Consider the following 20,000-nt stretch of genomic DNA (forward strand, 5'->3'; position numbering starts at 1 on the left):
CTCCTCCTCCTCCACACCCTCCTCCACCTCCTCCTCCATACCCTCCTCCGCCTCCTCCTCCTCCACACCCTCCTCCACCTCCTCCTCCACACCCTCCTCCGCCTCCTCCTCCTCCCCCCCCTCCTCCGCCTCCTCCTCCTCCCCCCCCTCCTCCGCCTCCTCCTCCTCCCCCCCCTCCTCCGCCTCCTCCTCCTCCTCCTCCCCACTTTCCTCCGCCTCCTCCTCCTCCCCACTTTCCTCCGCCTCCTCCTCCTCCTCCTCCCCCCTTTCCTCCGCCTCCTCCTCCTCCCCCCTTTCCTCCGCCTCCTCCTCCTCCTCCTCCTCCCTTTCCTCCGCCTCCTCCTCCTCCTCCTCCCCCCTTCCTCCGCCTCCTCCTCCTCCCCTTCCTCCGCCTCCTCCTCCTCCCCCCTTTCCTCCGCCTCCTCCTCCTCCTCCCCCCTTTCCTCCGCCTCCTCCTCCCCCCCTTTGCTCCAGTTCCTCCCCCCTTTCCTTCGCCTCCTCCTCCCCCCTTTCCTCCGTCTCCTCCTCCCCCTTTTCCTACGCTTCCTCCCCCACTTTCCTCCACTTCCTCCCCACTTTCCTCCGCCTCCTCCTCCCCCCTTTCCTCTGTCTCCTCCCCCCTTCCCTCCGTCTCCTCCCCCCTTTCCTCCGTCTCCTCCCCCCTTTCCTCAGTCTCCTCCGTCTCCTCCCCCCTCTCCTACGCTTCCTCCCCCCTTTCCTCCGCCTCCTCCCCCCTTTCCTCCGCCTCCTCCTCCCCCCTTTCCTACGCTTCCTCCCCCCCTTTCCTCCATTTCCTCCCCCCTTTCCTCCATTTCCTCCCCCTTTCCTCCTCCTCCTCCCCCCTTTCTTCCTCCTTCCCCTTTCCTCCTCCTCCCCCCCTTTCCTCCTCCATCTCCTCCTCCCTTTCCACCTCCTCCTCCTTTCTTCTCTTCTTCCTCCTCCTTCCTCCTCCTCCCTCCTCCTCCCTTTCCACCTCCTCCTCCTTTCTTCTCTTCTTCCTCCTCCTTCCTCCTCTCCTTCTTTCTCTCCTTCCTCCTCTTCTCCCTCTCCTTCTTTTTTTCCTTCTCCTTCTCCTTCTTTTCCTTCTCCTTCTCCTTCTTTTCCTTCTCCTTCTTCTTCTTTTCCTCCTTCTGCTTCTCCTTCTCCTCCTCCTCCTTCTCCTCCTCCTCCTCCTTTTCCTCCTTCTCCTTCTTCTTCTTTTCCTTCTCCTTCTCCTTCTGCTTCTCCTTCTCCTCCTCCTTCTTTTCCTCCTTCTCCTTCTTCTTCTTTTCCTTCTCCTTCTTCTTCTCCTCCTCCTCCTTCTCCTTCTCCTTCTCCTTCTTCTTCTCCTCTTCCTCCTCCTTCTTTTCCTCCTTCTCCTTCTTCTTCTTTTCCTTCTCCTTCTCCTTCTTCTTCTCCTTCTCCTTCTTTTCCTCCTTCTTCTGCTTCTCCTCCTTCTTCTCCTCCTTCTTCTTCTCCCTCTCCTTCTCCTCCTTCTTCTTCTTCTCCTCCTCTTCCTCCTCCCTTTCCTTCTCTTCTTCCATGTCCTCCCCCTTTTCCTCTTCTTCCTCATGATTCCCCCTTTTCCTCTTCATCCTCTTCCTCCCCCACTTTTCCTCTTATTCCTCCTATTATTATTACTCTTCCTCCCCCTTTTCCTTCTTCCTCTTCCTCCCCTCCCCTTTTTCCTCTTTCCTCCTCCTCCTCCTCCTCCTCCTCCTCCTCCTCCTCCTCCTCCTCCTCCTCCTCCTCCTCCTCCTCCTCTCTCCTTTTCCTCCTCCTCGTCCCCCACTTCCCCTCTCCCCTTTTCCTCCTCCTCATCCCCCCTCCCCTTTTCCTCCTCCCTTCTATCTCCCTTCCCCTCTTTTTTTCTACCATCTCTTTAAAGTTCCTTCATTCACTATTACTTTTAGTTCTTTTTCATCTTGCTCATTTTGCCTTTCCTGCCCCTTTTTATTTTCTTCCTAATTCTTTTCTGCATCCACTTGTTCTTTTCTTCATCCTTATCCTTTCTGCTTACTCATCCTCTCCCTTCTCATTTTCCTCTTCCTGTGTTGCATGTCCTCACCTTTCTTCCTGCTTTGTTTATTTTCCTTTTATTACTATATTTATCTTTTTCTCCTATGCTTATATAAACGTTTCATCTCTTTCTGTCTTATATGTCTCTCTCACTTCACTTTTCCATCTTTCTATCTCTTCTCTTCTCTCCTCTCTCCTCCTCCTCTCCCCTCCTCTCCTCTCTCCTCTCCCTCTCCCTCTCCCTCCCTTCTGATTTGAAACAAACTCAAAATATATATATATTTTTTGTAGCTAAAGGTTATGGTTGTCTATAGAATTTTAATTAACTATCTTTACAATTATGTGAATATCATTGCTTTTTATTTGTCTGTTATCTATAGTCATTGTGAACTCTTAGATTTTGATTGTACCATATCTGTTAGCATATTTTGTGGGAGCCTTTTTTGTATGTTGTAGTAGTACGTGAAGAACAGTGTCTTTTTCATTAAATAGGATTGTTTGTGCTTGTGTGAGACCAAATATCCGAGTATAAAGCATCATATTTGCTGCATCCTATTAGATGGAGATGTCAGATGTTATTGCTACTTTTTTCCAACATCAGATATATATATGTGTGTGTGTGTGTGTGTGTGTATGCATTTATATATATATATATATATATATATATATATATATATATATATATATATATATATATGTGTGTGTGTGTGTGTGTGTGTGTGTGTGTGTGTGTGTGTATATATATTTATATATACATATACATATACATATACATATACATATACACACATACTTATAATTTAGAACTGCATTTTTTCTTGATAGAAAACACATCTTTTAAGATACCCAGTCCAAGCTATACATCTCAAGATGTGACCCATCTCAGAAGGGTTAAGAGTCAATCCCCTACTGGTACTCAGATTACAAATTTAAATGTTGATGATAATTAAGAAAAAGTATTTGGTTGTCATCTTTGCTATTGTGTACATGTGTAATTTAGATTTAAATTCAATTTCAAAGAAAATGAATGTTCATGAAATTCAATTTAATTCAGGTAGAAGATCATGTGGAGAATAGTTTTTTTAGTCAGTATGTTTAATGCTGAATGTCTGTCCTTGATGGTAATGCCATCACTTTATCTGACTAAAACTGCTCTAAGACATTTTAGTCATAGTTTGCTAGGTTGTTGCATGAATCAGCTGAGTGAACAGAGGATTACTTTGGGAAATTATATCTTCTCAACTATACAGCATTTCATATTTTAAGTATTTGTATGGCTTCATTATATAAAGTCTAGTAGAAAAATAAATATATTTTTTACCAGTATTTGAAATACCCATAGTCTACTTTTAACTCAGTAAGTCTTGTCTTGTATGAATGATATAGCATTGCAATGATAGTGTGGCTCAGACTAAAGACTCAGGCTAATAGTACTTGCATATGCTTCCTGTAAGGAAAGTAAGACATTATCTTTAGATGTTCATCAGAGTAAGCCAATGGTAACTGTTGATACTTACCCTAACCATTTGAGAAGCTAAAATTTCAAGTGTAAAAAAGACTAGTGGCTCATTTATTTATATATTTAGATATATAAATTTCAATAATAAAAAGTGTTTTTTTAGCATGGTAAGCTCATACAGATAAAAAAAATTATAGGGCAAAATACAGATATCCCATCAGTGAAATCACACAGACACATCAATAACAACTGGCCAATGTGAAAACTGTTTTGAAAGTTTCAGATGATTTCACTGTTGACCAGATCCTATAAAATTATAATTTACCAGACAATAACAGGTTACCATTATAAAATTTTCTGTACAATTATGCATGCATACCTGATAATATTACCAAATGAGTTACTTTTTGCTAGATTTAATGATGTGAAAGTTGTTGAATGTTAGTCAAGAGATGGGAAATAGGAAAAATGTAAGTAGCTAAATGCCTATTTATTAATTTATTATGCATTATTATTTATTTATTATTCTTGAGTAACTGTAACATATATTAAAGAAGTAATTATTTCAGTTTGCAAATGTGATGTTTTGTAGCCCATCTATGTGAGCCTGACTTTATGATATATGTGATGAGAAATCCTTGTTTTGCAGGTGTTGGTTACTAGTAATGCAGTTGTAAGGTTATGGTGGTGGTGCTGGAGGTCGGTTGTGGTGAAACCATGGGCTTGTATTTGTGTGGCGCTGGGTGCCAGTGACCAGGGACATGCCGAGCATCCATGAGACCATTGAGTCTGATGAGAGCTTCTCTTCTCTCTCTGACGCTGAACAAGAAGAAGGCCAGGACCATGACCAACAGCCAAGCCACAGCACTGCCACTGTCTCTCCAACAGTGAGGAGGCCAAAGAATCACCACCGAGAAAAAGATAAGGAAGAAGCGCAACAGGGAGGATCTCGGGGCTCCCCCCGAGACTCCAGTAATCCCCGGGAGCCTCGGGCTCTTGTTGAATATTCTGACGTAAGTTCAGAAGAATTCTCAGAGCCAGAGGCTGGTGAGATCACGGACAGTCCTAGTCAGAGCCCTGTTATAAGCCCTCGGTATAGTCGCCAGCGACCTCGATCACCAGCACGTTCAGCAAGACCCAGTCCCCGTCACAGCCCTGCTCCTGCTACCTACGGTACCAGTCTGAGCCGAAGCCCATCCTACGCTCCAAGATCTCCTCCAAGACCCCCTCGTGAGCCACTCCATAGTGACGGAGAAGTTGGAGCATCTCCTACGTCTTCACATCACACACCCCTAAGCTCCCGACCTCTGGTACCATATCCAGTGGTCATGTCCCCTGACCGTCGTACTTTAGATACTCGTGGGGAGTACTATCGCTCTAGAGATCCTTATCACCATGCACGCACACCATCTGAGTCAGAAAGAGATCATTCACGCATTCGTAAGAAGGAACACAAAAAGGAAAAGAAGAGAAAACATGAAAAGAAACGTAAAAGATCTGAGAGATCTCATAGCCCAGTTTTGCACAAGAAAAAGAAAAAGAAAAGTAAACACAAATCTCGAAGTGGAAGTCCAGAATTCGAAGAGGAAGGTATAGGTGATGGTAGTGTTAGTTCTGAAGATGATATGTCAGAACCAATTGTAGTTAAATGTGTTCCAAGAGTTGCTCCTAGTCATGACCCAAGATCAGCAGGTGCACCATCCAGGCCAAGGAATCGTGGCGAGGAACCCAGTCCAGTTAGTTCTCATGATGATGAAGTAATACATACTCCACCACAACCTGTTCCTGATACAAATCATACCCGTAGCAATGAGCTCCGGAGAACACCACCACATATTGCTCATCATAGATCCAGAGAGCGCACTCCTACTCATAGGTCTCCACACAGATCACCACATACGCCTAGCCCGCCTCGCCACCGTAGTGCTCGTCATGCTACCTCGCCGCCACCGCCTCAGCCTCCATCTGCAAGCAAGAGTTATGACCGTTCTGGCCGAAGTCATCATGTAAGTCCCCGCAGACCATCTACACCACCTCTTCCAAGTCAGAGGCGAGGCAATATGACACCTCCACCCAGAAACTCTCCAAGAAGGGCAGCTCCCCATCGAGGCCATACCTCTCCTCCACCCTACAGCAGGAAACGCTCCAGGTCTTGCAGCCCAGTTCAGTATGTAGAGACTCCACCACACACCAGCAGCAGGTACTATGGAGTTGCATCAAGCTCTCGCAAGGAGGAGAAGAAGAAAAAGAAAAAGGACAAAGACAGGGAGTATCATTCTCATGGAAGGAGAAGCAGAAGTAGGAGTCGCAGCCCAAGTAGAAGTCGCAGCAGAAGCCGTGGCCAATCACCAAGGTAAACGTGGTTTGTATGAAGTTTTGACTGTGTGTGTGTTATGTGTGCTTGTGTGTGTGTGTGTGCGCGTGTGCGTGTGCGTGTGCGTGTGCGTGTATATGTGCGTGTGCGTGTATATGTGTGTGTGCGGTATATGTGTGTGTGTGCATGTATATGTGTGTGCGTGTATATGTGTGTGTGCGTGTATATAATATGGGTGTGTGTGTGTGTGTGTGTGTGTGTGTGTGTGTGTGTGTGTGTGTGTGTGTGTGTGTGTGTGTGTGTGTGTGTGTGTGTGTTTGTTTTCCCCTTTCATGCTTTATCCTTTTTTTCCTTGCTTGCTTTTAACTCTTAAACAAACATGCATTTTTGCCATTGCTCTTTGCTAAGACTGTCTGGTTGAAATTATTTGATTGTGGTTTCTCTCTAGTTTGGCTAAGGTTGTATGTGAAGTGCATGCTAATATTGAGTGTATAAGCATATGCACTAAAACCTACCTTCTACTAATATGGTTTTGGGTACTAAACTGTGCTAGACTAACAACTTCTTCACCAGGTGCACAAATGGCTCTGTATTTGTGCATTCTTGAAAGATGTAACATTTCTTCTTTTATTTTGAAAATTCTGTATTTCTTATAGTAATATCTTGCATTGAATAACAAAATAAATTAGCAACATTATTTTGAGATTTGAATAAAAAAAAAAATGATAGGCTGAAAACAACTAGGCTTGTAAAATGTAAATTATAATATACATAGTTCTGTTTTTAACCTGTAGAAGAAGGGAGTAATTTTCCTTTTTTATGGTACTATTAAGCAGCCTTGCAATTAGGCTAGTTATTTAATAAACTTTTTCATATTTTCTTCATCTTTTGGATGTTATTAGTCTATCAGTTATGTTAATGTTTTTCTTCTGTTTCTGCTTATTTTTCTTTGTAATAATTGTTTGTTTTGCTTTTTTCATATTTTACTACTACCATTACTTCTGTTGTCTTTATTGATTTTTCCTGATAACCCCTTAATGCCAGATGACATGACATTCACATCATGGCTTGGCTGGTCTTCCTGCTTGGTGATGTGAACGTCTTGTCATGGCTTTGTCTGGCCATCTTGCTAGGTGATCAGGCGTGCTGGTCGCTGCCTCAGCATACAAAGTAGCCTGCAGCATTTAGCCCACACGCTCTGAAATATCCTGGCGAAATTACCAGGTACAGGCAAATTGGTCCTGTTAAGGGGATAACATTTTATGCTGATACTATTTTCTTGTGGGTTTATTTCTTATATTTTGCTGTCAGTTTTGAAGAAAGAAATATTGAATGTGATTATCACCATTTGATTTTACAATTTTCATGATTTTCAGTCTTATGTAATCTCATTCTAAGCAGTATCTTAACATTGTTGTTACTTTCTATTTCGTACCAATAGTTGAGATTATAAGCCATTATTAAACCTTCATTGGCATGAAAATACTTAAGATAGTATTATCATCATCTTTTCTATGTTTGGCTAAATTACAAGATTTTATTCTAATTGACCCAACCTTTGCTAATGATTATTAATTAGGCGAAGGCGCTCAAGAAGTGGAAGTCGAAGCCCTGGGCGTAGACGTGGCGATAGGAGCCACAGACGATCATCCCCAGGACGTGGTGGCACACGACATACACCTCCGCGTCGCACACCACCCCGTGCTGCAGCCGATCGCCTTGCACATGAGAACAACATGAGTTCAACAAGCCTTTTTGCAGAATTAGTCAAAAGTAGGAAAAATAGAGAACGTATCAAGCAGTTGATGACAAAAGAAGGTGAAAAGCCAGAGAAAGGAAAAGAGAATGTTGAACCAGAAGGTGGTGGTTCTGCATCTGGACCAGATACCCCTGGACCCACGGCTTCAGCAGCAAGCATTCCTAATGGCGCTGCTAAAAATGATACAAATGCTGCAGTGGACCAAGAGGAAATATCAAATCCATCATCCCATTCAGAACAAGAAAGTGCCAGTAATTCTGTAATTAAAATAGACTTTAAGAAAGTGTCTGTGCCAACAAGCTTGACAAAGCTGCCAATGCCACCAGGGATCAACCTGGAAGACATTGATTCTCCAACTTCTCCCAGCACGCCTCCAGAGTCCAGGCCCGCTAGGCTTAGTATTACTAAGGACCTCCCAATGCCTCCAAGTAAGTCAGAAGAGGAATTTGTCTATATAATAGTCTAAACCATGCTATGGTATCAGTATCATGATGAATGATAAAGTTATTGATGCTAGGAGTGCATGTATACATGAACTATCTAGTATGATCTTGTTTTTACTGCACGTTAACCCAATCCCGACGGGCCCGGCAAGAAGTGGCAACCCCCTATGCCAGGCCTATGCAATATTGCATTGGGAACGTCACACTGGTGTGTCGCCCTGTCATCAGGCATTTAGCCGTGACACACCGTCATCATAGGATTAATGGCTCCCTAAGTATGTTAGTAGGCCTATCTGACCTCACCTATTTACTTCATTCTCTGTATTTTTGTTGGAAAAAAATTTCATTACTATTATTATTATTGTTTGTAACAACAACAATAATAAAGAATAAAACTGTTATTAATAATGTTAATGATATTAAAAGAGAGATGAAAACTTTTGACAAATAACCTAGGAATGTTGTAAATAGGTGAGGTCAGGTAGGCCTAGCACTTGACACCCTGGTGACTAAAGATAAATAAGTAAGAATGTAAAATCATAGTGAACAGTGTATGATTCAAGTGTGAACGAGTTAAATAATGAGATGAGAAGAATATATTTCATCAAAATTTCATCTTTCAAAAACAATCTTATATATCAATTCAATGTTAACCCATTGGTACCTGATGGCATGATTTTCTGTCAAGGCAGCATTGGTCGCAAACGTGGATGGCTCTAGGCCATACAACTTAAACCAGCCACATGACTATACATAATTTATAAAACTGCGACCAATGGGTTAGCATACTTTACTCTGTTGATAAATTTAAACACTGATCATGGAATTTATGAGATAATACTGTTGAAGATTTTTAAAAATATATATTTTTTTTTAAGATTTAGTGTTTCCTTTGGTTCTTTATCGCATTTTTAATAAAGTAAGGTATATTAAGAAATTGCTGGGACTTATTACCTTTTCAGTGATAGAGGGAACTGAAGAACTGTCACCAGATGACGATCCAATGAGTACACCACCCCCTTCACGAAGTGGCCCTCCCAAACCTCGTCCTAATTTGGTCAGGCCAAAAATCCTAAATGCGAAACGGCAAGACCGCACCTGTCTTGAAGACTGGAGTGAAAGATGTGTTGAAGTCTTTGATATTATTGCCCAGATTGGAGAAGGAACCTATGGACAGGTGTACAAGGCAAGGGCAAAGGACAAGAAGAGTGAGTATTCCTGATTTTACCATAAAGTGACTTTGAGATAAATAGGCTTATTATATTTGGTAATGTATATTGAAATCAATAAATAAACTTTTAATACTAGCTTCCTTATTGATATTGATTATTTGCTAATATCACCAGATGATGAAATGGTTGCCTTGAAAAAGGTAAGATTAGAAAACGAGAAAGAAGGATTCCCTATTACGGCTGTACGAGAAATCAAGATCTTGAAGCAGCTAAATCACAAGAATATTGTAAACTTAAAGGAAATTGTAACAGACAAGCAGGATGCTGTTGACTTCCGACATGTAAGTCACTGAACATTTTCTTTACATTCTCTGTTCTTGTTGTAGATTTTATTTATATTACATATTCTTATCTTCCTTCACATGGGCATCTGTTACACTCCTAGGTTTAGGATGCCTGTATAAAGTAGATTCATGATTATTTGCTATTATGACTTACTAAACCACTATATTTTCACAGGACAAGGGTTCATTCTACTTGGTATTTGAGTACATGGACCATGACTTGATGGGACTGCTGGAATCTGGCATGGTAGAGTTCACAGAACAGCACAATGCCTCAATTATGAAACAGCTACTAAATGGTCTTAGCTATTGCCACAAGAAGAATTTTCTTCACAGGGACATAAAATGCAGCAATATTCTTATGAACAACAAGTAAGTGCAGTGTTTGTGGCAAGTATTTATTCTAAAAAATATATTGTAGATTTGTCGTAGATATATATTTTTATACTTTATTTTTTTTTCTTCCAGAGGTCAAATTAAATTGGGTGATTTTGGTCTTGCAAGATTATTTAGTTCAAACAAGGAACGTCCATACACAAACAAGGTTATTACTTTGTGGTACCGACCACCAGAGTTGCTTCTTGGAGAAGAACGTTACGGCCCAGCTATTGATGTTTGGTCCTGTGGATGCATCCTAGGAGAACTGTTCCAAAAGCGACCACTCTTTCAGGTTTGCATTGAAATATGCTAATTTTGAAATACAATGGAAGTAGTATGATAATTACAGTATGACGATCTTTATTTCTTATCATATAAAACTGGATAACATCCTTTTAACAACTTGCATAAGGAATGTAAAGTTGTGCTGAATGTTTACATGACAATTTGCAATTTGTATATTGATTGATTGTATGTCTTACCCAGGCTAGCACAGAAGCTATGCAACTAGATGTAATATCGCGAGTTTGTGGGACACCGTCACCAGCTGATTGGCCTGATATTGTGAAACTTCCTGGATGGGGCACAATGAAGCCCAAAAAAACATACCGTAGAAGAATAGTAGATGATTTTAGAGACAAGATGCCCACACCAGCCTTGGATCTTTTAGACCAGATGCTGAAGCTAGACCCATCTAAGAGGATTAGTGCTGAGAATGCCCTTAATGGAGCTTGGCTCAAAAGTGTTGATCCTGAACTGTAAGTATCTTCTAAAATTGATGTTGGTGATTTATAAATGTATTTGAATTTGGTTGGAAATGTGAAGTTGAAAATTTGATGCACAACATAAACTAACCTTAAATTTCATGACGATACATTTGTTAGGAGTTGGTATGGTGTCTTCAGTAGATATTATTAAATAGAGGCTCTGAAATTTAGTCTGTATTGACAGTGAACAAGATATGATAGGTAATGTATATTATTATGATATAATAGTAAAGGAAGGAGGATTAGTTACTTTGCCTGTGTTTAAGATGTGAAAAGATTTTCTGGGCAGTGGGTAATTCTTTGTAAATGATTTCACAGAATGGAACCACCACCTTTGCCCAAGTATCAAGATTGTCATGAATTGTGGAGCAAGAGAAGAAGACGCCAGTTGAAGGAACAGCAAGAGGCTGCACTGGGTGTTGGTCCCCCTGGCCTTCCTGGAAAAGGCATGGGCATTGGAGTTGGTCCCCCTGGTTATTCTGGAGTTCATAAGGATCAACGGCCAATGTACAGAGGGGGACCTGACGATGGAAACCTTGATGGCAGGCGATATGACTCCAACAGCGGAGAAGGCTACTTAAATAATAGCTTGCCTACCTCACGTAGCAATTCCCCTGGACCCCCATCATTACATTACCAGAGCCAGGGGTCACATACGCCTCCTGGAACAGGGGCAGGAGATAGCCTGACTCCACCACAAGCAGGTCACCGTTATAATACTCCACCAGTGACACATGATGAGGGTCATCCTTTATATCGACCACTCTGCCACATAGCTCAGCTCATAAATACAAGACAAACTGTCGTATTTGGTCAACTAGCAGCACTTATGAGTGAACAAGTAAGTTGTTCTTGTGCTGTTAAATTTTAAGTATATCAAAAGATTTCAAAGCTATAAAATTTAAGTTGGACAATCATAATTTTATGAATCACCTGTAACTATTAACATTTCCAAGAATTTATGAAAGGTATATGTGCAATTCAAATAAGTTAGAAACTTGAAGATCAAATATTATTAAAGGTCTAAATTTGTATTTGTCCTACATTTCTCATTTTATATATAATGTACTTGTTTTACTGTTAACCCATTGGTCGCAGTTTTAAATAAATATTTGTGCAGTAGGATGGCTGGTTTACATTGTCTGGCATGGTGCCATCCGCATCTATGATCGACTGCCTTTGCAGCAAATCATGCTTTCTGCTGCTAATGGGTTAATATAATATGTAGACTCATATTATGATATGCAAGTCCACCTTAATCCATTTGTGACAGGGTGATTATTTGCCTAATGCTGCTCCTACCTGTGCGTGCAAGATCTCTCCCATTACGATGCTGTACTGTGCCTCTCAGAGCGCTTTATACCCGCTTGATTCTGTGGGATGCCGAGAGTTTTTTTTTTACAGCCAAGAATAATGTGTCTATACAAATGCAAGTGCAATGAGTATATACAAATGTAACTTTATAAAACATGTAGTTAGAGGGAGAGATCATAACATGATAGGTCATCTGATCAGAGCGAAATATTCCCATAACCCACACAGGACGGGTGGTACAGCATGTGTACCGCGCATTCAAAAGCCCAGTTGCCGGGCGGCACAGTATTGTGCCAGCCATTCAATTGATTTAGGCCTAATAATTCGAACGCCCCGGCATTTGGACATTCAAGGCTAGAATTCCCCCGTCGGGAATGGGTTAAGTGATAAGCACATCATCTGGTGCGAATGGGTTAAGATGTGGAAATCTTGCTTTGGTTTATTTGTGATGTTCTTATCATAATGAGAATAAATTATAGAATGATGTCTTTTAACTTGGCTTTCTTTTATTAGCTCGATTTGGGCATTCGTCGCCTCCTTGAGCGTCTAAATGCAGCAGTCCTTCTAGCTGCTACAACAAGAGAGAGAAGACTACGAGGAGATAGTAATTCGCTTGAAGTAAAAGATGTTTCTTTAGAACCAAATGAGCCTGTTATCACTCCTGCAGGTGAGTATTATGCTTGTTTAGGTTCAACGGAGTTTGACAGGCTTTACCACGAATGTTTCTTTCTTACTTTCTTTCTTTCTTTCTCAGTTTCTGCAAGTTCTTGATAGGAAATGTATAGATTTTAATATAGTGGATAATCTCTCCTTTATGTTTGTAGTTTAATTTAAGAGGATTTGACTAAACAGCTTTATTTTTTACAGGACTGTTTGGAGGAGATGGAGAAACAGGACTTTTGTCTGAGGGTGTTCGTGAGGCTTTGGTGCAGCTGATGGCACTCTTCAATATTCCTGTCTCTGGTTTGACTCCTGGACCTATCCCCCCACTTAGAGGCCAGACAGGCCCTCACCCTGACCACAGCCACCGATACAATAACTCGGGTCGTGTTACATGACCGTCTTCCCCCAAGTTTTAGGATGTCACTCAAGGCTCAGGTTTGATAAATAATGAACTGGTTAATAGATTGTTTATAGTAAAAATAAAATTTTAAATTGAAAGTGAAATTTTAAGTTGATTTATGTCCATTACAAGGTATTTCATATGTATAGCAGATGTAAGATTGTTTATAGTAAATATGAAATTTTAAGTTGATTTATGTCCATTACCAGGTTTTTCATATGTATAGCAGAAGCTGTAAATGGATTAAAGATGGAACACCATAAGAATTAGGGATATCATTAATTGGTTGGTATATATGTACTGTGAGGCATTGAAGCTTCACTGTGCCCAACCAATTACCCCCTTCTCAATTCCTCTTTTCCTTCTGCTTTATTGTGTTGTGCCACAACCACCAGACCAGCCATTACTCGTACCCTAAGGAGTGATGGGGTTTGTAAAGTTCATAGCAAAAGGCCTTGCTTTTGTGGGCATTCAGGAAACATTGATGTAAAATTACTTACCTGAGGATTGAGAAGGTTACAGAAGAATTGTTCCATTCTGAGCAAGGACAGCAGGTTAGTGGTGAGTGACATAACCTCTCCTATGCATTGGTTACAGTCACAGGAGATACTGTCATAACATTCCGTAAAGCCTTCAAGTTTCATTAGTGAAAAATGATAATGACCAAATATTTCAACAGTTTATGAGTGAGCTTGAGTGGTGTTGACCTTTAGTGTCTTGTAGGACATCACTGCTGTCCTGGAACAAATGGTCTGATGCCAGGCAATGACACTTGTCAGGCTGTTCAATCTGTGATGTGTATTATAACTGTAAAAATAAATTATGCACCTCCTCTATTCTGCAGTTCCTCAGTTTTAGCTGTTTTGATCCTGAGGTGTGCAGGTTGTTACTGCAAGTTCTGTAGAATTACTGAGATTTTTCTTTCTTTTTTTTTTGTCTATAGTCCATGGTGTACCATTGGTTTGTAATGGTAACTTTTGTATAAATAAAATGAATGTAAAATAAAAGTCTTTCAATAAACTACGCAAGCTTTCCGACATATTTATCATTGACTTCAGATATTAATGAACTTGAAGATTTGAACAATTTTAGGGTATTGTTATCTTCAATTTATAACTGTATCAAAATGTTCCAAATACAAATACAAACTTGATCTAATGTCTTCTTGTCTGGTTTTGACTTTGTGTTTTACATAATTCTTTAATACCAGTTTTGGAGCTGTATGATGTTGACATACAACAAAATGTTTTACAACAAAAAGTAATTTTCATGAGTTGGTGATAATTGTTCTTTTGGCAAACCATATATATATACATATATATTATATATTCAGTAATTAGTATTGTTGAAAAGCTTATCTGGTTGTTATGCATTTTTTAATGAAACCTTCAAGTAATAACTGAATTTCTCATGAAAATTGGTCTTTTTAACTATAAAGAAAAAGGAAGTAAACACTGTGTAAACTGTTGATAATAATAATTAATAATAATAATAATGTTAGTAACAATAATGATCATATAACTAAGTACTTTTTTTTCTGAAAACTTAAGGAATAAGAGTAAGTGGTAAAGATCAGGTAGGCCTATTAATTGACTCCTTTGTTTACTAAGTGATTTACTAAGGTAATACTTAAAAATCTGAGAGTAATAATCAAACAAATTTGAATATACAAAGCTGACAAAAATACATCTCAGTGCAAGCTTTAATCTGTAACTGTTATTAATACTATAAACTACACATTTACATACCTCCAGCAAGCTAATAGCTTGCCCCCTAGAAAAGAAACTTGTTTCACTTGGTAATTTTTAGGGATGTCCACAGAGAAATTACAGCTGGAGAATAACAATGCTTCATTCTTAGCCTCTCTAGTATTAACCAATCAGTCATAGAGCAGACTCTCAAGAAATAAACTCATATTTATATGGTTTATAGTCTGGAAATTAAAATCAATAGCATTAACTTTGCAGAAGCACAAAATTTTAGAAATATAATGTTAAACATTACTGTTATTGCTATCACTTTGAAATGCCAGCACTTATAATGCAAATATGTCATCTAAGGATATTCGTAAAACAGCATTCAATGTATATCTATTGTTTGAAGACAATAATCTGCATCTTCCAATATATATAAATAAAATCTGAAAGCATACTTATACTGGGTCTCAGTGATGGCATACCTGTCATTGACCACACTTAAAAAGGGGGCTCTAGCCAGCAGTCACACCTGTCCTGAAAAAAAAAAAGTTGCATTGGACTTACCTTTCTTCTGATCTCAAGTCTTCACTACTCAGTTACTGAAAATCCTGATGTTCTGCAATTAATTGAATCTGTTTCTTATATATTTTTATTTTTTATATTATTTTATTTTTACTTCATTTAAAACACAACTGTGGAGGAGTAAAGAATGCAAAGACTAGTGTGATAACGTGTAGGCTGGGAAGGTTAGAGTGGAAAGGGGAAAAGGAAAGGGAGGGTTGGAAGGCTAATGGAATATGATGAACATAGTAGGGAGGCAAGGGGAGAAGGAGGAGATAGGTAGGGAGGCAAAGGAGGATGAGAAGGCTGGCAAAGAGAGGGTAGAAGGATGGGAAGGAGAGAAGAGAGATAAAAAAGGTATAGAATAGGGGGGGGGGGGAATGGGAAGTGGAGAATGATAGTGAGGGTACAGAAGAGAGGGGAGAAGGATGGGAAAGTTAGGAAGGAATGGGGAGAAGGGTGGGAAGGAGAGGAGAAAAATGGGAAGAATAGAAAGGAGAAGGGAAAAGGGTGGGAAAGAGAGGGGAGGTTGATTAGAAGGGTGTAAAGAGAAGGAAGAAGGGATAAGGGTGGGAAGGGAAAGAATGAGGGGAAAAGGGTTGGAAGGGAAGGAAAGAGGGGAGAAGGGTGGGATGGGAAGGGAAGAAAGGAGAGGGGAAAAGAGTGGGAAGGGAAGGAAGGAGGAGAGAAGGGTAAGAAAGGAAGGAGAGCGGCAAAGGGTGAAAAGGGAAGGAATGAGAGGGTGTGAGGGGGAGAAGTGTGGGGTGGGAAGGGAAGGAAGGAGAGGTGAGAAGAGTTAAAAGGATAAAGGTGTGAAGGGGAGAAGGATAGGAAGGGAAGGAAGGAGGGGAGAAGGGTGGGGTGGGAAGGGAAGGAAGGAGAGATGAGAAGGGTGGGGTGGGAAGGGAAGGAAGGAGAGATGAGAAGGGTGGGGAGGGAAGGGGGGGAGAGGGGAGAAAGGTGGGGAGGGGAGAAGGGTGGGAAGGGAAGGAAGGAGAGGGGAGAAGGGTGGGAAGGGAAGGAAGGAGAGGGGAGAAGGGTGTGAAGGGAAGGAAGGAGAGGTGAGAAGGGTTAGAAGGAGAAGGCTGTGGAGGGGAGAAAGATAGGAAGAGAAGGAAGGAGAGCTGAGAAGGGTGGGATGGGAAGGAAGGAGAGGGGAGAAGGGTGGGGTGGGAAGGGAAGGAAGGAGAGGGGAGAAGGGTGGGGAGGGAAGGAAGGAGAGGGGAGATAGGTGGGAGGGAAGGGAAGAGAGGGGAGAAGGGTGTGAAGGGAAGGAAGGAGAGGTGAGAAGGGTTAGAAGGAGAAGGCTGTGGAGGGGAGAAAGATAGGAAGAGAAGGGTGGGAAGGGAAGGAAGGAGAAGGGAGAAGGGTGGGGAGAGGGATGGGAAGGGAAGGAAGGAGAGGGGAGAAGGGTGGGGAGGGAAGGAAGGAGAGGGGAGAGGGATGGGAAGGGAAGGAAGGAGAGGGGAGAAGGGTGGGAAGGGAAGGAAGGAGAGGGGAGAAGGGTGGGGAGGGAAGGAAGGAAGGAGGGGGGAGAGGGAGAGAGGGGGGGAAGGGAAGGAAGGAAGGAGAGGGGAGAAGGGTGGGAAGGGAAGGAAGGAGAGGGGAGATAGGTGGGGAGGGAAGGAAAGAGAGGGGAGAAGGGTGTGAAGGGAAGGAAGGAGAGGGGAGATAGGTGGGGAGGGAAGGAAGGAGAGGGGAGAAGGGTGGGAAGGGAAGGAAGGAGAGGGGAGAAGGGTGGGAAGGGAAGGAAGGAGAGGGGAGAAGGGTGGGGAGGGAAGGAAGGAGAGGGGAGAAGGGTGGGAAGGGAAGGAAGGGAGAGGGGAGGAGAGGAGAGGAGAGGGTGGGAGGAAGGAAGGGAGGGAGAGGGAGGGAAGGAAGGAGAGGGGAGAAGGGTGGGGAGGGAAGGAAGGAGAGGGGAGATAGGTGGGGAGGGAAGGAAGGAGAGGGGAGAAGGGTGGGAAGGGAAGGAAGGAGAGGGGAGATAGGTGGGGAGGGAAGGAAGGAGAGGGGAGAAGGGTGGGGAGGGAAGGAAGGAGAGGGGAGATAGGTGGGGAGGGAAGGAAGGAGAGGGGAGAAGGGTGTGAAGGGAAGGAAGGAAGAAGAGGGGAGAGGAGTGTGAAGGGAAGGAAGGAGAGGGGAGATAGGTGGGGAGGGAAGGAAGGAGAGGGGAGAAGGGTGGGAAGGGAAGGAAGGAGAGGGGAGAAGGGTGTGAAGGGAAGGAAGGAGAGGGGAAAAGATTGTGGAGGGAAGGAAGGAGAGGGGAGAGGGATGGGAAGGGAAGGAAGGAGAGGGGAGAAGGGTGGGGAGGGAAGGAAGGAGAGGGGAGAAGGGTGGGAAGGGAAGGAAAGGGAGGGAGGGAAGGGGAAGGGGAGAAGGGTGGGGAGGGAAGGAGGAAGGAGAGGGGAGAAGGGTGGGGAGGGAAGGAAGGAGAGGGGAGAAGGGTGGGAAGGGAAGGAAGGGAGGAGAGGGGAGAAGGGTGGGGAGGGAAGGAAGGAGAGGGGAGAAGGGTGGGAAGGAAGGAGAGGGGAGAAGGGTGGGGAGGGAAGGAAGGAAGAAGAGGGGAGAGGAGTGTGAAGGGAAGGAAGGAGAGGGGAGATAGGTGGGGAGGGAAGGAAAGAGAGGGGAGAAGGGTGTGAAGGGAAGGAAGGAGAGGGGAGATAGGTGGGGAGGGAAGGAAAGAGAGGGGAGAAGGGTGTGAAGGGAAGGAAGGAGAGGGGAGATAGGTGGGGAGGGAAGGAAGGACGAAGGGGGGAGAAGGGGGAAGGGAAGGAAGGAGAGGGGAGAGGGGGGGGAAGGGAAGGAAGGAGAGGGGAGAAGGGTGGGAAGGGAAGGAAGGAGAGGGGAGATAGGTGGGGAGGGAAGGAAAGAGAGGGGAGAAGGGGGGGAGGGGAGGAGAGAGGGAGAAGGGGGAGGGGAGGGGAGGAAGGGAAGGGGAGGGGAGGGAAGGGAGGAGAAGAGGAAGAGGGGAGGAGGAGAGAGGGGAGGGGGGAGGGAAGGGGGAAAGAGGGGAGGGGAGAGGGGGGGAGGAAGGAGGGAGAAGGGGGGGAGGGAGAGGAAGGGGGAGGAGGGAAGGGAAGGAGGGAGGAGGGGGAGGAGAGGGGGAGGGGAGGGAGGGGAGGGAGGAGGGGGAGGAAGGGAGAGGGGGGAGGAGGGGAAGGAGGGGAGGAGAGGAAGGGGGGGAGGGAGGAGGGAGGGGAGGGGAGGAGGAGGAGGGGGAGAGGGGGGAGGGAAGGGGGGAGGGAGGGAAGGGGGGGGAGAGGAGGGGGAGGAGGGAGGGAGAGGGGAGGAGGGGAGAGGGAGGAAGGGAGGAAGGAGGGAGAGAAGGGGGGGAGGAGAGGGAAGGAGGAGAGGGGAGGAGGGGGAAGAGGGGGGGAGGAAGGAGAGGGAGGGAAGGGAGGGAAGGGGGGAGGGAGGAGGGAGAGGGGAAGGGAGGGAGGGGGAGGGATAGGAGGGGGGAGGGAAGGAGGGGAGGGGGAAGGGGGAGGGAGGGAAGGAGGAGAGGGAGGAGGGGGAGGGAAGGAGGGAGGGGAGATAGAGTGGAGGGAGGAAGGAAGGAGGGGAAGGGTGGGGAGGGAGGAAGGAGAGGGGGGAAAGGGGGGAGGGAAGGAGGAGAGGGAGAAGGGGGAGGAGGGAGGAGGAAGGGAGGGAGAGGGTGGAGGGAAGGAGGGGGAGAAGGGGGGGAGGGAGGAGGAGAGGAGAGGGGAGAAGGGGGGGGGGAGGAGAAGGGAGAGGGGGGGGAAGGAAGGAAGGAGAGGGGAGAAGGGTGGGAAAGGAAGGAAGGAGAGGGGAGAAGGGTGGGGAGGGAAGGAAGGAGAGGGGAGAAGGGTGGGGAGGGAAGGAAGGAGAGGGGAGAAAGATGTGAAAGGAAAAGGAAGGAAGGAGAGGGGAGAAGGGTGTGAAGGGAAGGAAAGAGAGGGGAGAAGGGTGTGAAGTGAAGGAAGAAGAGGGGAGAAGGGTGGGGGGAAAGGAGAGAGGAGAAGGATGGGGAGGGGAGGGAAGGAAGGAGAGGGGAGATAGGTGGGGAGGGAAGGAAGGAGAGGGGAGAAGGGTGGGGAGGGAAGGAAGGAGAGGGGAGATAGGTGGGGAGGGAAGGAAGGAGAGGGGAGAAGGGTGGGAAGGGAAGGAAGGGAGGAGAGGGGAGAAGGGTGGGGAGGGAAGGAAGGAAGGAGAGGGGAGAAGGGTGGGAAGGGAAGGAAGGAGAGGGGAGAAGGGTGTGAAGGGAAGGAAGGAGAGGGGAGAAGGGTGGGGAGGGAAGGAAGGAGAGGGGAGAAGAGTGTGAAGGGAAGGAAGGAGAGGGGAGAAGGGTGGGAAGGGAAGGAAGGAGAGGGGAGAAGGGTGGGGAGGGAAGGAAGGAGAGGGGAGAAGGGTGGGAAGGGAAGGAAGGAGAGGGGAGAAGGGTGGGGAGGGAAGGAAGGAGAGGGGAGAAGGGTGGGGAGGGAAGGAAGGAGAGGGGAGAAGGGTGGGAAGGGAAGGAAGGAGAGGGGAGAAGGGTGGGAAGGGAAGGAAGGAGAGGGGAGAAGGGTGTGAAGGGAAGGAAGGAGAGGGGAGAAGGGTGTGAAGGGAAGGAAGGAGAGGGGAGAGGGATGGGAAGGGAAGGAAGGAGAGGGGAGAAGGGTGGGGAGGGAAGGAAGGAAGGAGAGGGGAGAAGGGTGTGTAGGGAAGGAAGACGAGGGGAGAAGAGTGTGAAGGGAAGGAAGGAGGGGGGAGAAGTGAAGAAAGGGGAGGGGA

The 20,000-nt window shown here is 44.8% G+C and overlaps 1 protein-coding gene across 1 annotated transcript in view; it reads left to right on the forward strand.

The window, feature by feature from the left end:
* Cdk12 (Cyclin-dependent kinase 12) overlaps nucleotides 1–14,018 on the forward strand; it is a 16,283-nt gene extending 2,265 nt beyond the window's left edge. The window contains exons 2-11 of the mRNA XM_043027091.2: nucleotides 4,107–5,810; nucleotides 7,351–7,958; nucleotides 8,936–9,181; nucleotides 9,320–9,486; nucleotides 9,665–9,861; nucleotides 9,958–10,159; nucleotides 10,354–10,625; nucleotides 10,953–11,475; nucleotides 12,462–12,615; nucleotides 12,816–14,018. Coding sequence (XP_042883025.2) covers nucleotides 4,219–5,810; nucleotides 7,351–7,958; nucleotides 8,936–9,181; nucleotides 9,320–9,486; nucleotides 9,665–9,861; nucleotides 9,958–10,159; nucleotides 10,354–10,625; nucleotides 10,953–11,475; nucleotides 12,462–12,615; nucleotides 12,816–13,006 — 4,152 coding nt within the window. The 5' untranslated portion in view covers nucleotides 4,107–4,218 and the 3' untranslated portion in view covers nucleotides 13,007–14,018. The remainder of the gene's footprint in view (nucleotides 1–4,106; nucleotides 5,811–7,350; nucleotides 7,959–8,935; nucleotides 9,182–9,319; nucleotides 9,487–9,664; nucleotides 9,862–9,957; nucleotides 10,160–10,353; nucleotides 10,626–10,952; nucleotides 11,476–12,461; nucleotides 12,616–12,815) is intronic.
* Nucleotides 14,019–20,000: the final 5,982 nt, after the last annotated feature.

This window comes from Penaeus japonicus, unplaced genomic scaffold (genome assembly GCF_977035675.1).
Source record: "Penaeus japonicus unplaced genomic scaffold, GWHDUDI00000001_assembly GWHDUDI00000009, whole genome shotgun sequence".
Taxonomy (NCBI): domain Eukaryota; kingdom Metazoa; phylum Arthropoda; class Malacostraca; order Decapoda; family Penaeidae; genus Penaeus; species Penaeus japonicus.